The sequence below is a fragment of the Helianthus annuus genome, chromosome 11 (assembly GCF_002127325.2).
Source record: "Helianthus annuus cultivar XRQ/B chromosome 11, HanXRQr2.0-SUNRISE, whole genome shotgun sequence".
NCBI classification, from domain to species: domain Eukaryota; kingdom Viridiplantae; phylum Streptophyta; class Magnoliopsida; order Asterales; family Asteraceae; genus Helianthus; species Helianthus annuus.
Genome location: NC_035443.2, coordinates 50,395,487 through 50,412,171, shown reverse-complemented (window position 1 = coordinate 50,412,171; position 16,685 = coordinate 50,395,487). Strand labels below are relative to the sequence as shown.

Below are 16,685 nucleotides of genomic sequence, written 5' to 3'. Positions count from 1 at the left end.
AAAAACGGTCATATAATAATTGTAAATTGTATTTGGAGTAAGATGTAAGATTTTTTTTTTATTATCTTCAACAAAACCTATTAAGTGTTACAAATCGAATTTTTATTTAAATTATCTAGTCTAGAAGTTTTAAAATATCATTAGAAGTTGGGATGATGATAACAATCTTTTAATGTTTTGCATTAAACGAATGGTCATTTAGTCTAGTGGTAGCTCTATGGTTTTCTTTATGTAAGGTCGTGATTTGGAATCTCGGCTGAAGCAATTTGCTCAAATTGATCCCAATGAGGTTTTTTTCAGTTGTGAATTTTCTCCTGAAAGGGTGAACTGGGTCACGTGCTGTTCGTTGAGCGAAAAATCGATCTATTTGCTAGAGTGATTTCGAGTGTGTATTTTATATAAAAAAAACGAAAAAGGATATTTTGCATTAAATATATTATTATTTTGTCTCCCAAATCAAAAGTGTATGAAAATGATATACAACAAGGACCCGATTGAAAATGTGGACGATATATTTCGCATTAAATATCTTGTAACCAAATTGCAAATAAAGGACCCCACCATACCTTATTCTAGACCCTTCACACCCTATCCCTCCCCTCCTGATATTTCTTCAACTCAACCGCTATATAACCCCACACACCTCACTCATCTTCTTCACAACAAATCTTCTTCACAACAAATTCAAGCTTCTTAAACTCATCAATGGCGTCCATGGCTACAACCTTTGCCTCATCTCTCTCAACCAAAACCAACACTTCTTGCTTCGATCAATCATCCTTTTATGGCGTTCCGGTGTCGTCTCCGGTCCGCATCCAGCCGGTCAACTCGAGCCAGAACAGGAACATGCAGATCTCGATGTCTGCATCTCCGTACGATCTCGGATCGTTCACTTTTCAACCGATCAAGGAGTCGATCGTGTCTCGTGAAATGACCAGACGGTACATGACGGATATGATTACGTACGCCGATACTGACGTCGTTGTCGTCGGTGCTGGCTCTGCTGGTCTCTCGTGTGCTTATGAGCTTAGTAAAAACCCTAACATTCAGGTATCTGTAGCTTTTTAGCCGGTTTTTTGTGTTTTCATATCTGCATGTTTGATTTGGTGCAAGTTGTTTATAATTTTGATTAAGTTTCGTTGTTTATCGATTTCAATTTCGTGTGTGTATGTATATTTTTGCTTAATTTAATACTGCTTAGTTCATTGTTTCGTATGGAACTCTGCATGTTTGATTTGGTACAAGTTATTATAACTTTGATGAAATTTCGGTGTTTATGATCCCGATGTGTACGTGTAGGCATTGAAATCCATTTCAATTTCGTGTGTGTATGTGTATATATGCTTAATTTAATACTACTTAGATCATTGTTGATCGTATGGAGGATACTCGGCATGTTTGATTTGGTACAAGCTATTATAATTTTGATGAAATTTCAGTTTTTTAGATCAGATCAGATACTAGTATATATCTTTCTGACATAGAAATTGATTTAAATTTCGAATATGTATATATTTGTGTGTATATGCTAATTCTAATATGACTAATTAGATCATTGTTGATCGTATGTGTACTCTGCATGACTGATTTAGTATAATCTTTCCCGTTTTGATGAAATTAGGCGGAGAAATTGATTTCAATCGACTATCGTACTGTAAACAAATCTGCAATCAGAAGTTATTTATTTGTTAATTATGAATTATGATGGTAGATATGAAACTAGTTTTAAATAATATTGTTGATTATATGAAGTAATTAGTGCTAATTAAATATTAAATAATAATTGCAGGTAGCCATCATCGAGCAGTCTGTGAGCCCCGGTGGTGGAGCATGGCTAGGAGGACAACTGTTTTCCGCCATGGTTGTCCGCAAACCTGCACACCACTTCCTTGACGAGCTCGAGATCGAGTACGACGAGCAAGAAGACTACGTCGTCATCAAGCACGCTGCTCTGTTTACCTCCACCATCATGAGCAAGCTTTTGGCCAGACCAAATGTGAAGCTCTTCAACGCGGTTGCAGCAGAGGACTTGATCATCAAGGGAGGAAGAGTAGGCGGTGTTGTGACCAACTGGGCTTTGGTGTCAATGAACCATGACACACAATCCTGCATGGACCCTAATGTGATGGAGGCTAAGGTGGTTGTGAGCTCATGTGGTCATGATGGTCCCATGGGTGCAACCGGTGTGAAGCGATTGAGGAGCGTTGGGATGATTGAGAGCGTTCCGGGAATGAAAGCTCTCGACATGAACACTGCCGAGGATGAAATTGTGAAGATGACCAGAGAGGTTGTTCCCGGCATGATTGTCACCGGAATGGAAGTTGCCGAGATCGACGGATCTCCAAGAATGGTATGATTAGTTATTAATGGTCCTGATAAGTACACCACTCACAGAAGTGATACAGGCCATATGACTTAGTATTGGCTTGTATATGGCCCGTTTCACTTCTGGTGTTGTAGTGGGGTACCGATATCAGCGGCCTTTGGTTTTTTAATGGTTTAATTAAAAGATGATTATTTAATGGATGATGTGTGATATATAGGGACCAACATTTGGGGCTATGATGATATCTGGTCAGAAAGCTGCTCATTTGGCATTGAAGGCGTTGGGGCTACCAAATGCTTTGGACGGAACACTCGTTGGAACCACGCAACCAGAGCTGATCCTTGCTGCTGCTGATTCTGGTGAGAGTGTGGATGCCTAGATGAAGTAGTAAATATTTAGAGGTTGAAATTGGGGGTTTGAATAAATCAATGTCGTTTGATAGGACATTGTGTTTGTTATGTGGTTGGTTATGAATGGAAGATGATGCCTTTGTTTTTCTTTTTTTCTTTTTTTTTTTTTCTGTTGTGGTAAAGCTGTAGTTCAGGTTGTGAAGTACTCCAATAATAACAAAACTAAAATTATAAATATTAATAATTCAATTTCAAACCGAGTCTGGTTGATAATAATTCATGCCACTAGTCAATAATAACTCATATGGACAACGTTACCAATCAAACGTGACTTTAGTTTCGTTGTCAAAAACTTCGTATCCCCTTAACAAATATTGATTTGGAGTTTTTAGAGTTTGTAAATTGTTGTGAAACGGTATAAATGAAAGTTAGAGAAAACCGAAGTTGCTTTCTCATTGGAATGAAATTGTCCTTTAAGCTAGAGGGTATGGTGATGGTCCTTCAGGAAGGATGATCCGTCACGTAGGCGTCACGTCATAATCCTCTCAACGATGGTCCATCCCACAAAACTAGAGGGTATGGAAAATGGTCCTAGTTATAGTCCTCCCCACCACTTTTATGTTTTTAATTTTTTAATCTTCTACTTTTTTTTTACATTTAACAAATAAAAACAAAATATATAAACTGTTTAAAAATTTTAAACTTTAAACAAAAAATTTAAACTTTAAACAAACTGTGTTAAGAAAAAGATGAACTTTAAAAAATTGCTACTGTCATATTTGCCCTGTACTTCTCCAAAACCCCAACCTTTCCCTATCTTCAAAGATCTCCACCCACCCTCCTCTTCCCATTTTTGACCCCTTTTCAATATTTCTAGGGTTTGTTCTTCACAAATCTCTCAAATTCTCTTCAATTTTTACAAATCTTGCAAAAAGATTTCTGGGTTTTGTTCCTTGTGGTGTTTAAGACCAGAAAGATTAAGAATTTGCAACAATCAACAGGAAAAATATCACCTTTTTTACCAGGTTAGTTCTTGTGTATCGCATGTGTTAGATCTTAAATTCTGAATTTGAATTTTTTTTAACCATCATCTAGTCAAACGATCCCCACTGTTTTTTCTGCAATTGTTGAATGTTTCTGTAACTTTAAACAAAGGGGCCCACCAGATTGGATCGTCGAGATCGTCTAGATAACGCCGGAGAGGACGGGGACGGAGGGGGGCAGGTTAGCTTGCTGGCGTCGCCGGAGCTCGACGGGGGTGGGGACGAACCCCATACCCCCTAGCCTAACAATAGATTATAAATTGTTGTGAAGGGGCATAAATGAAAGTTAGAGAACTTTCTCGTTTGAATGAAACCGTCCTTAACAATGAATTTGAAAAGTGTAATTGATCACATTACTAGAATTAGAATGAATTATTAAGAGTCAATTGGTGTCACAAACGTCACTTAGGTTATAGCCTACTAACCTAGTAGTAATCAAGAGGAATTATCTCTGAGGAAACAAAAATTAAGCGTTCAAAAAAAATTGGTGTCACAAACTACCCGAACCTTAGGGAATTAACCCAAAAATATCAACACACCCCCAAACTATATGGATTTAACCCAAACCCAAAATATATCAACACACACCCAAACCATATGGATTTAACCCAAAAATATCAAAACACAACTGTTTACAAATCAATATCAACTACAATCTAAACACTAGTGATAAGTGAACTGATGAACACTCAACAGATTTAACCTAAACTCACAAAAGACATGTAAGCTTGATGAACACGAAGGAAGACAATCGTAGAACTCTCTGATCGCAAAGAACTTTTCAAGATTTATCTTTGACCAGTTGAAAATACCTGGGCACTTTTATACATGAGCTCCCTGTTGTGCAACAAGCTCCAGGCCTAGGGGTGTTCTTGGATCTTTTTTTTTCCTCGTTTCAAGTTTTTCGGGTGGGGTTCCGGTTTTTTGTTAGGAAAAAGTGACCCGATAACCAACCATTTATAGTTGGGTTCAGGTTAGTTCGAATCGGGTTGTTTGGTTTTCGGGTTTAGATGTAAAATGAAGAAAAGAGTAAACTACAAGTTTTATCATTTATCTACAAACCCTTTTTCAGTTAATTTTTTTAGGTAAATCTGGTCACACAAGGGTATTTTAGTCTTTTTACATCAATTATTTACTATCATTTAACAAAAATAAAACAAAATAATTTAAAATATTATTATTATTATTATTATTATTATTATTATTATTATTATTATTATTATTATTATTATTATTATTAGTAGTAGTAGTAGTATATTAAACTACATCATTAGCTACAAGGAATTTTTTGAATTTTTATTTTAACCACGGAAGTGTTTTTATATATATATATATATGCTAAAAACTGAATTTTTAAAATTTTTTATAAAAAAATCCCCTCGGTGCTTTTTGTTTTTTTTTTTTTTACAAAAAGTTCGATAACATTTAAATTACATTCCTTAATTTTTTTTTTTTTTACAAAAAAAAGGTTACATAATGTTTTCTTGAGTTTTCTTAACTGAAATGGGTTTTCTTTCTATTCCTCCCCTGTATATATATACTAGTAGGGTGCCCGCGAGATGCGGGGGGCCGACACTTTATTGTTGCATTATTGCAGTGGATATACGTCATATAATATCTATTTTAACATTATTGCGGTGGATATGCGTCATAAGCGTTACACATGTCTAGTAACTAATAAATTTAGCATTTTAAATTATCAAGTACTTCAAGAAACCATTAAAACAATAGATTTAGCATTTTAAATTATCAAGTACTCCAACGACGTTACCTCATATTGAGGTCCTTTTGGTTGAACAAATGTTGGAGACTTTTGTGATTCGAATATATCACACATTTAGTTCCATATAAGTAATGTCTCCACAACTTAAGTGCAAATACAACGACACCCAACTCCAAATCGTGGGTGGTGTAATTTTTTCGTGCACCTTTACTTGTCGTGATGCATAGGCAATCACCTTGCCTCTCTGCATAAGTACACAACCCATACCGGTGTGTGAAGCATCACAGTACATGACAAATTCTTCTATTCCTTCGGGCAATGTCAACACAGGAGCATTGCTCAATTTCCGTTTAAGAATCTCAAAAGACTCTTGTTGTTTAGGACCCCAATCAAACTTCACATTCTTGCGGGTCAGAGTAGTCAATGGTGCAACTATTCTTGAGAAGTTCTCAATGAACCTTCTATAATAACCAGCTAATCCCAGAAAGCTACGGATCTCTGTAGGTGTCTTAGGTGCTTCCCAGTTCATAATTGCTTCTATTTTAGCGGGATCTACTTGGATACCACGCTCGCTCACAACATGTCCAAGGAATTGGACTTCGCGAAGCCAGAACTCACACTTGGAGAATTTAGCATACAGCTTCTCCTGTCGTAGCAATCCTAAGATACACCGAAGATGTTTCTCGTGATCAGCTTGATTACGAGAATAGATAAGTATGTCGTCTATAAAGACAATGACAAACTTGTCTAGGTATAGCTTACAGACTCGATTCATGAGATCCATGAATGCTGCAGGTGTGTTAGTGAGCCCAAAAGGCATCACTAAGAACTCATAGTGACCATGCCTCGTTCTAAACGCTGTCTTAGGTACATCTTCAGTTCTAACCTTGAGTTGATGATACCCAGATCTGAAATCAATCTTCGAGAAGAAGCTTGCCCCTTGGAGTTGGTCGAATAAGTCGTCGATCCTGGGCAATGGATAACGATTCTTGATTGTTACCTTGTTTAGCTCACGATAATCAATGCATAGACGCATTGAACCGTCCTTCTTCTTCTTCACAAACAATATAGGTGCTCCCCGAGGCGAAGAGCTGGGTTGTATAAAACCTTTTTCCAATAAGTCATCCAATTGGGTCCTTAAACTCTTTCATTTCTGTAGGTGCTAGTCGGTAAGGAGCTCGTGCAATTGATGCAGATCCTGGCAGAATGTCTATCCTGAATTCAACTTGCCTCTCAGGAGGTAATCCAGGTAGCTCATCAGGAAGGACATCAGGGTATTCAGAAATAATTGGAATGTCTTCAATCTTGGGTTTCGGTTCATCAACTGTCACTTGTGCCATGTAGATGACACATCCGTTCTTCAGACACTTGGATGCTTTGAGTATAGACACATTATCGAGCAATCCATAGTGAGTATCTCCATGAATGGTGACCAATTCACCAGATAGGGTTTGATGTTAACTAGTTTCTTATCGCAGGCAATTTGGGCTTGGTTATGCGATAACTAATCCATGCCTAAAACTACATCAAACCCAGCCAATTTCATTGGCAAGAGGGATAGCGGGATAGAATGATTCTTAATGGATATAAAACATCCATCAAGAAGAGTTGAAGTGGTTTCTAAGGTGCCATCTGCAAGTTCTACCTCATATTTAACATCTAGAGTTTTAATAGGCAGATTCAGTAACTTACTAAACTTATGGTCTACAAATGACTTATCAGCACCTGAATCAAATAAAACTCTAGCATAAATATCATTAATAAGGAATGTAACTGTTATAACGTTATCGTCATTCACCGCTATCACGACTCCCGACCCCACCCTGGACGGGAGCGCGAGCCGTGAAGCAGCCAAGTGGTACCGGTTGTTTATTTTGAAAAAGTATTGTAGCGGAAAATTTCATCAGGACCGTGAGTTAGGAAAAATATCAGAGTTTTGAAACACCGGATTTTATTTATTAAACAGATGGGATAAACCCATGTTTTGCAAATGTAGCTTTAATATGGGATAAATCCGAATACATAAAACAACTTTTCTTAATTTAATTTAATTGATAAAATGAGCCACTTCTGTAAGCCTTTTGGGTGCCGTATCCAACTCTTATTCCAATCTACTGTAATCACCTGAAACGCGTTTTAAAAACATTTGGTCAGCAGAAAATACTGGTGAGTACATTCAATTTGTACAAAAGACACATTGTTATAATTTACAGCATTAAGAGTTTTTATATTTGCCCCTATCTTATAATTAGCTGGTTCAGTTGTCACTCGACCGGATCTATGACTGTGGTCATACCACTATTGGGTCCTGTCACCCAATAGTGACGTATATCACTAATTAGGCTCGCCCCACCTAAAGTGATAAAAACAACAGTAATGTGCACAATACCCCACTTACTGACAGTAACTTAAGATTAGCAAAGACTTAATCACTGCAAAGTATAACTGGAAAACATTTAGGGTTTACTAAGCAATTTGATAAAAACAGAATGACTCACATTATAAGCATGCAGTCTTGATTTAACAAGCTTTTTGATTCTACGCCTTCTGATAACTAAGCATTTACTTTATAGTTCTGAATCTTCTGATGATTAAATATCTTGTTTGATAGTAAGTTTATGGATCGGAGTTTGCTGATAGTTAAACATATAGTTTAACAGAGTGGAATACGTATTAGTGTAAAACCATATCAAACCTAACGATGGTCACGAGATCAGAACCTTAACGAAATTCACAAAGTATAGTCTTATTTAGACAGCACTTTCGCATTCGTTAGTTAGTTCCCGAATCGATCGGAAAGAACATCGTATCGGTGATTATTGGTTAGAACACCAACGTATAGAGAGAAGAATAGAAGAAATAAGCAAAGAAAAATGAATTCTAAGCTTCCTATTTATAGGTAAGGAGTATGAAATTTCTAGGAAGTTTCCTTTGTACTTTCTAGGAAATTACATATACCTTTTCTAGGAAGTTACCTATACATTTTCTAGGAAGCTTCCTACCCACATATATATCCTCTTATACCTTCCTTGCACCTTCCTCATATATATCTATTTAGGTGTTTAATTTTACTTACTTATTAATCTTACTTAGCTGATTAATTAATCTTACTTAGCTTAATTAATCTTACTTAGCTTAATTAATCTTACTTAGCTGATTAATTAATCTTACTTAGCTTAATTAATCTTACTTAGCTGATTAATTAATCTTGCTTAGCTGATTAATTAATCTTGCTTATCTATTAAGGTTTCTTAATCGCTAAGTTTTACTTAATCACTAAGTTTACTTAATTGCTAAGCATTCTAGTTGAACAGCTCCTTGAGTATGAGTTCTAATTCTAGATAAAATGGAACTCGTATTAGTGTATTAACCCAATTAAACTTTAGCGATGATCACGAAATCAAAACCCTCACGATGAATGACAAAGTATAGCCGTATACGGGCATCACTTAAACATTCATTGGATCGGTTTCAATTGATCGGATAAAGTATCGTACCAGTGATTAGAGTTATTACCCTAATAACGGGCAAAGTTTCGGGTTTAGAAGTTCTAACACTAGAATGACAGAACAAGAGAGCGAGAGAAAGAAAAGAAAATGAGCAGTTTGAAATGCCCAGACTTCGTTCAATATATAGCTGTTTCGTGATTCTCTCGCGCCCCGCGAGAGCTACGGCTTTGGCCGTCGCGAGCCGCGAGAGCCCCAAAGGCGGCAACGAGTTTGATGAGTTATCCTCCGGTTCTGCCACGTGTGCAACGCGTGTCCCGCATACTTATCCGGAGATTCCAGGGCTGTCGCGCCCCGCGAAGACTCTCCTTAACTTTGTCGCGCCCCGCAACAAACTAAATTTTCTTGTTTTCTTGGATTTTTATTACTAGGAAAGGTATACGGGTTCGGGTTTCCACTTACGGAGCGTTTAGGGTTATTTTTTTGAGGGTTGTTACAACCGCCTCCCTGGTGTTCATCTGAAAAACCCTAGCATTGGTTTTCTTTGCCTCATCAGGCTTCTTAGCATTTTTAGGGCAATTAGTCTTGATGTGCCCTTTTTCATTGCAACCATAGCAGGTTGCATCCTTGATGTTTCGGCACTACACAATTTTGTGCCCTTTCTTTTTGCAGATTCCACAAGGTTTAGCTTGTGGATCCTGATTGCACTTCCCAAAGTGCCTCTTATCACAAGTTTTACATTTGGGCTTGTCACCCGACTGCCCTTTCTTGAAACCAGAGTTTCCTTTCTTCTTTTTATTCGGCTGGTGGGACTGGTCATCCTCCCTCTTCCTCTTCCCTTCCTCGGTGGTTTTCTTTGACTTACTCCTTATGACATCGAGAGTAAGTGACAATGATAGATCTACAGCCGATCAATATGTAGCAGGCTTAGAAGGCTTGGCATTTCCCTTAATCTCAGGGGCTAAACCACCTATAAAACACGCAATGCGTTTGGGTTCTCGGGTGACTAGATATGGGACGAGTCGAGACATCGAGTTAAAACTGGTCACATAAGACCTGCAATCCAAATCTTTCATCACCATAGTGAGGAAGTCAGTCTCCACCCTTTCTACTTCATGCTGCGGACAATAAGTGTCCTTCACAAGTTCAACAAATTTATCCCATGAAAGGTTATACAGAAGAACTTTTCCTGTGGATTGCACTAAGGCTTTCCACCATGTTAAGGTGTCGCCTTTGAAGGACTGAGACACAAACTTAACGATGTCCTCCTTGGCACACCCACTGATATCAATCATGGTTTCCATCTCGTCTAACCACTTCATACAGTCAATAGCTCCCTTTTCTCCCGTGAAATCTCTTGGTTTACGAGAGACAAAATTGTCACACCCCGATTTCCACGTGTCTCACCGGTGGGCCCGGTGGGGGATTACCGTGACGATGTTGGCAACAATATAGTCAAACCACACAATTATATAAATGCACAGCGGAAGCTTAAAGATAAATATATACTTCAACCTCTGGTTGTAATATCAAATGTATTACAGAAGTCGAATATATCCACAGCGGATCAAAATAATAATAAAATATTGTTCATTCAGATACGACATCGAGTTTGCGAGACTATTCGTGATGCTTAGGAAGCTAATACCAGCCCATTTCGTATAGTACCTGCACTTAATCTTTTTGGGGAAAATACGTCAGTTTACACTGGTAAATACATTCAACTGACACATTTGAAAATGTTTATTAAAATTGATTTAAATGCACAAGGCACAAACTCTTTTATAACTTGGGAGAATTATAAAAATCTTGTGAACGTTTTACATGTTCTTTTATGCGTTCAGTAGCCCGGGTCGTGCCGGGTTAAAGATTTATAGACACACCACATTGCGTAAAACCGTAGTATAAAAACCAACGGCTACGTCTTTTAAATTTAATGTCGACAATATATACCGGGTGTACGCCTACACCGGGATGTCGATGGTCGTGGCCATTTCGTAAAATGATGCCAAGGATATCCGGGATAACGGTCATTAAACCCCCCAAAGGCTTTTAAGAAACAAAACTGTTTAAATGAGCCGATCATATTATTTAATTAACCACCTAAGCGATGGAAGAATATAATGCTCAATCAAGCGGTATTAATATACCGTAACCCAAGCCCATATAGGGGAAATAAGTTAAAGTATTTACCTTTGCAAGTATATTTCCTTAATTTGGATTAAATCACCGATAGCTTTTATTGGGGCTCCTAATCTGGAACGAAGGTTTTAATTAACCTCTTGGAATCCTAACGAGTCGTTATAATGGCCGTAGCCTAGACCGGTTGGTTCCGATATATATATATATATATATAGTTTAATCGCGCGAAAAGGCGAAAACCGAGAATGGAGTGTGATTCTGACCCAACAAGTTCAGAGACTTGTTTTATATGGGTTTATGGTTCACACTCTGGAATTTGGGGTAAAGGCTTTTATTTCAAACAATACAGATCAAACCGGGTTACCTCAATAACTTAATCACAATCCGATTAAATATTCAATACCCGGCCAAGCGGTATTATTATACCGTATCCCAAGCCCGTATAGGGAAATAAGTTAAGAGTATTTACCTGAGCTAGCTCCTGTCTTAAAATAGCAAGAATAATAACTCAGCCGTATTCACTTAAGTAAGCGTAGGTACAATTTACCGGAAGGCTCTAGTCTGGAACGATGGTATAAATAACCAATTAGAATGCTAACGGGTCTTTAATTAAGCCTAAGCTTAGACCGGTTAGTCTTAAAGAATTGTTACGGTTTAATCGCGTGAAAGGCGAAAACCGTGAATGGAGTGTGATTTTGACCCAACAAGTTCGAAGACTTGTTTCATATGGGTATAACAATCATACTCTGGATTTTGGGGTTAAAACAATATAGTTTGACCCGTTTCGGCTAAATTATGTAAACCAGTTACATAAGCCGAACCGTGCGCGCAATAGGCGCAACGGGTAACCGTGAGAGTCTTACGCTTATTTCCTAAGTCAATATGCCTTAAAGAGGTTGTGGTATCAGTAGGATACCTTCCGTGATGCCCGTAACGAGTTTAAGTTAATATTATGCCCCGTAGGGGTGTTTCAGTCATTTTAAAGACTTTTAAAAGGGCTTTTCGAGTTCTACAGGAAATCTGAGTTTCCCGAACAGTTTATAAAGTCTAAAATACTTTAATTATTATTTAAAATCAGTGGTAACTGGAATCGGGTCAAAAGACCTTGTAGAACTCATGTTTTGGCCGAAAAGGGCATATTCGGTATTTACCGAACCGTAGCCATAACCGCAGGTTATGAGCAAGGTAAAAATTATTAAAAATCTTTAAAATTCCCAAAATATTAATTTATAACAGTGGGTAAAAGTTTTGGTGACGAAATCTTGGTTTAGATGGGCGTTATGCTAATTGCGCCGTTTATTACAAAAGTTTATTTTAATTGCGCTAATTAGCATAACTCTCATTCTAGACCTCGGATTGACGTGAAACTTTAAGGACATGCTTATAATTTATTAAGCAAGGTTCTGGTCCGTTCACGTATCCGAAATACTCGTTTTAATTTCAAAAGGCCGTTACGGTCAACTTTTAGGCGAATGACGGGAATGCGCAAAAGACTCGGATAACTCATGAACCGATCACAGAGGTTCATTCCAATATGTGACCTGGTCCTAAGAGAGTCCTAAGGCATATCTATACCTCACTAAAACGGGTCAGAACTGAAGTCAAAACAAAAGTCAAACTTTTGCGACATTCGGCTCCGAACCGGTTCAATATAGCAAATGGTCGATTCAAACGAGCGCAAACAAGTTTATATACTTATTATCATGTTTTATGATTATCAAAACAGGTTTCATATCATTTATATCATAGATTATGCAAGAATCGTTAAAATGGAAATCTGTTGACTTTTTATGCATTCGTTTGACTCGATTTTTGACATAGTTAGAGTGGTGATCGTGGGGAACCCTTTCAGAGGTTTATTACCCACATAAATACCAACTTATAACTACTTTTGATTCGAGATATGACTGAGCTATTTAGGAGTTATATCGAAGCCAAACCGTAGTTACGACGGTTGAATTTTTAGCTATATACTAAGCAAAAACTAAACTCCAAATGTTCTAAACAACTTACAGAAGTTTGAGCACGATTTAGATGGCTAGAAGAAGTCTTGGGAGCTTCAGAAATGATCAGAGAAGTTGTTTTGAGTTATGATTAAGTTGTGAACTTAATATGGCCTTTTATAGTAGTTTTCACCACAACTTTTTGACACACAAGTCCCCCAACTATCCACAACCTTCCAACATGAGTTCCTAATGCTTAGGGGTTGTTTACGGACCAATTGGCAGGGTTTAAATGCATCTCATGGCGTTTAGAAGGCTGAACAGCCAATTTGAGCATGTTTCTGCATCTGGGCGCCTGACGCGGCCCGCATGGAAGATCCATGCACTTTGTACGCGGGTCGCCTGAGTTCAACATCAGACGCGTACAATTTAGGAGGCTCGCGGCCCGCCTCAACTTAACCCAAAACGCAACGCGGCCCGCGAGAGGGTTATTTTTCAAAGATTTTAAATCTTTTGTAATGATGACTAAATCTTTGTAATAAATAACAAAATCTTTAGTAATTATTAATGAAATCTTTAGTAATCATTAACTTGACCTTTCGGGTTTGAAGGGGTAACTTTGCGGTTTGGCCCTCGGTTAATTACAACTAAGGACCTCGTGTTATTTACCCGCGTTGTTAAGTCCCCGGTTAGTTTATTAATTATTCAGAAAGCCTTAACTTTCATTGTTGACGCTTTTAACCCTTCTCCTACGAATTCGATCGTACTTTCTCGTTTCATAACGAAACTTCGCGAAATTTATATATTATATTTTAGTGAGTATATAATACCGTTACAAAGCCTTGGGAACGTCAAAGGGTCACTCAGAGGTATAATTAAACATGTTGACACAGTTAACCCCTGTAGCTTGTAATCTCTCACTTTCTTTCGTGTTTCGCTTTCGTACGATCTATGATACATTCGTTTGAAGGTTCAAGCATTTATTTAGGGTTACTATACAGTATATTTACCCTTGTTGACATTTATAACCCTCGAATTTACATACTTTCAAGGTTTGTCAAAATTAGTCCTTTATTTAATATTAATGCCACGTGTAAACAATTGACACGTGTTAACACATTATTGGACGCAAAAATTCGAGGTGTTACAAAAATATTCGTAAGTACAACCCTTGTTGTACCTGGGAGCCTGATCAACAACAATTTGCCTCTAGGGTTCACTCTTTTGATTGGCCGAGTGTCGAGACTCATCCTTTTTCAATGTATGCGAATGTGATAGGGACTTTGTATGAGTTTTAAACCGAACATTACTCGGTTCCTTAAACATATTATTCACAGCTTGAGCAACTGATGTGTTTATCATTGCTTGTAATTAAGCACCGGTGACATTTATCCTCGTATCATTATTGTTTCCTTCAACTGGATGACTGTTAACTTCATCGGAGCCAGCCATGATTTGAATACTAAAATCAAAAATAATGATTTGTTTTGATTATATAATGAATCATCATATTCGATGATTAGATGGCCATGGTATTAATAAACCATATAGACCATTTTGGATAATAAGTTAAAATTTATTTGATTATGATTTGCCTAGGCTACAAAAGAACCATTGTTGGCAATCAAGTAGGATATAATCATTTATATTTATCAGACAGGGGGCATAAGTCACAATTGTCAATGTCATAAAGACATTTTCATATGGCATAAAGGCCCGTCTCGAAGGACATTTAAATGGCACAAAAGGCCTTGTCACTAGGACAATTCAAGTATTAACAATGATCTTTTGGATCAGCGATTTTAAGGGTCGAACATAGTTCATCGCCTTTTTGACAAGAAGTTATAAAACATAACTTTCTTTGTCATTAATACACATTAGCCCGTAGGCAGAACACCTCAAATGGATGTTTTGTAAGGACATCATATTTGATGTTAATAGCCACGATTCACATTGATCATTTAGGCTTTGAAAGTGGCTTGGAAGATCCAAGTACTTTTGGAAGCTAGTGTGGTTTCTCAAGTCACACTGCCAGGAGTGTTAACATGTTTTTAGTTGTTAACAGGGAATTATTTTCTTAAAAAGGTTATACCATCATAGCCATTAATATTTTGGCTAGGTTATACCTTTAAGAACTTCTTTTGAAATTTCTTTGGCAGATCAATTTAAAATTGAAATGATATTTGTATGGTGATGTAATAAAGTACAAATATAAAATTTTCAAAAGAAATTCCATTAAAATACTAAACGATTACAAGAAATGCCCTAAACGGGTCTTGAAATAAACAAATTGTCCACGCAGGGACCAAAGAAAAGAAACAAGCCCACGCAGGGACTAAGTACAGAAATGAAGTGTCCACGCAGGGACTTAATTGAAATTACAATACAAATTAAATAAAAGTCTTCTACTTCTTACCCTTGATGAAGTTTGCAAGGCCTTTAAGAAATTTGTTGTGCTTTTTATCGCGTTCCTTCGCTTTTTGTTCAACCTAATCCAACCTCTGTAGGATTTGTTGTGTTTGCAGTTGTGGAGGTTGCTGTTGATAAGGAGAGTATTGATATCCTTGCACGGGATACCCGGTTTGGTATGTTGGAGGAAATGGTGAGGGATAAAGAGCATTAAAGTGAGCTGCCTCAAGATATGGATCCTGGGCAAGAGCTTGGTAATCATAACCAGTAGGAGCTTGACACCCAAACGGGTTATACCCAGACGAACTTGGGTAAGTAGGTATTGGGTTTTCATAACCCATAGGCGGTGGCGGTGGTGCAAAGATAACCGGCGGGGGATCATTTTCCGGCACCTCGTGAGAAGGTCCACCCATTTGTGGATCTTTGGGGATTGGAGGGTAAGTGCTTGAAGCTTGTGGGGAACTAAATCTCGGTCCCCCTCGCACGGACATCGTTGCATTCCTCCTCCACCTTGGTGGCTCAGGAGGTGGTTGTGGTGGTTGTTGAGGTGGTTCCTCAACGGGCAATGGCGGTGGAGTAACCGCCTGAAGATACGGTTCGTCCAATGGAGGTTGTGGAGGAAAGTTGTGAAAAGAAGGGGTAAATTCCCACTTGTATGTGTTCCACCTTTCGGACCATGAATCGGGGCCTTGATATGGCGATCCTGCATATGAAGATGTAACGCCCATATTTCTTAATCCGAAAAGTAATATTACCATACAATTATTTAAAAAAATATTCAGGCATGATCCGTTCGTAATAAGAACAATTCCCTGTAAGATCATCGTGTAAGAACTTAAAGATAACGCAGCGGAAAAAATAGCTTTAAAAATTTCTTTATGATCTTATAACAATACACACATTCAAGAAGAAGCTTATAAAATTCACTTCCATTTACAAATTAATGCGTTACAAAATTAAGACTACGTAACCGTTCTTTCCGTACAATCCTTGCACTTGACTCGATCTACGCCCACTTGGTTATATTAGTCACAGAGGGACCCGTACAATTCCTGTGGAAACCAGAAACAACTAAACTGTTAGTCACTGGCAACACCATAAAACATAACTCTATATAATTAAAAATCAGTTCATAATTCACTAAGAACTTGGGTTCGCTCAATCATCTCCTCATAGTTTATAGTTCCAAGTTCGACTTCAATCTTCATGAACTCTACGTTCTCATTCCTGCATTACCTTCAACTCTCAAGCACATTATTAGTATTCATCGATACACATACATTCTGAAAACCTCAAGCATAAG

General features: G+C 37.7%; 1 protein-coding gene and 1 long non-coding RNA gene across 2 annotated transcripts; both read left to right on the top strand.

Moving 5' to 3' along the window:
* Window positions 1-608: 608 nt before the first annotated feature.
* Window positions 609-2,911, top strand: LOC110890327 (thiamine thiazole synthase, chloroplastic). Its single transcript, XM_022137923.2, has 3 exons — window positions 609-1,050; window positions 1,790-2,350; window positions 2,544-2,911. Exons 1-3 carry the CDS (start codon window positions 706-708, stop codon window positions 2,703-2,705), a joined length of 1,068 nt encoding a protein of 355 aa, XP_021993615.1. The 5' UTR covers window positions 609-705; the 3' UTR covers window positions 2,706-2,911.
* A 551-nt stretch (window positions 2,912-3,462) lies between these two features.
* Window positions 3,463-16,256, top strand: LOC118483730. Its single transcript, XR_004871267.1, has 2 exons — window positions 3,463-3,701; window positions 15,499-16,256. It is a non-coding gene; the product is annotated as an uncharacterized LOC118483730 (long non-coding RNA).
* The last annotated feature ends 429 nt before the right edge of the window (window positions 16,257-16,685 follow it).

Coding starts and splice junctions, on each gene's coding strand:
- LOC110890327 (XM_022137923.2), top strand. CDS start 706: ATGGCGTCCATGGCTACAACCTTTGCCTCATCTCTCTCAACCAAAACC. Junction 1,051..1,789: donor GTAAAAACCCTAACATTCAG/GTATCTGTAGCT, acceptor TAATAATTGCAG/GTAGCCATCATCGAGCAGTC. Junction 2,351..2,543: donor TCGACGGATCTCCAAGAATG/GTATGATTAGTT, acceptor TGTGATATATAG/GGACCAACATTTGGGGCTAT.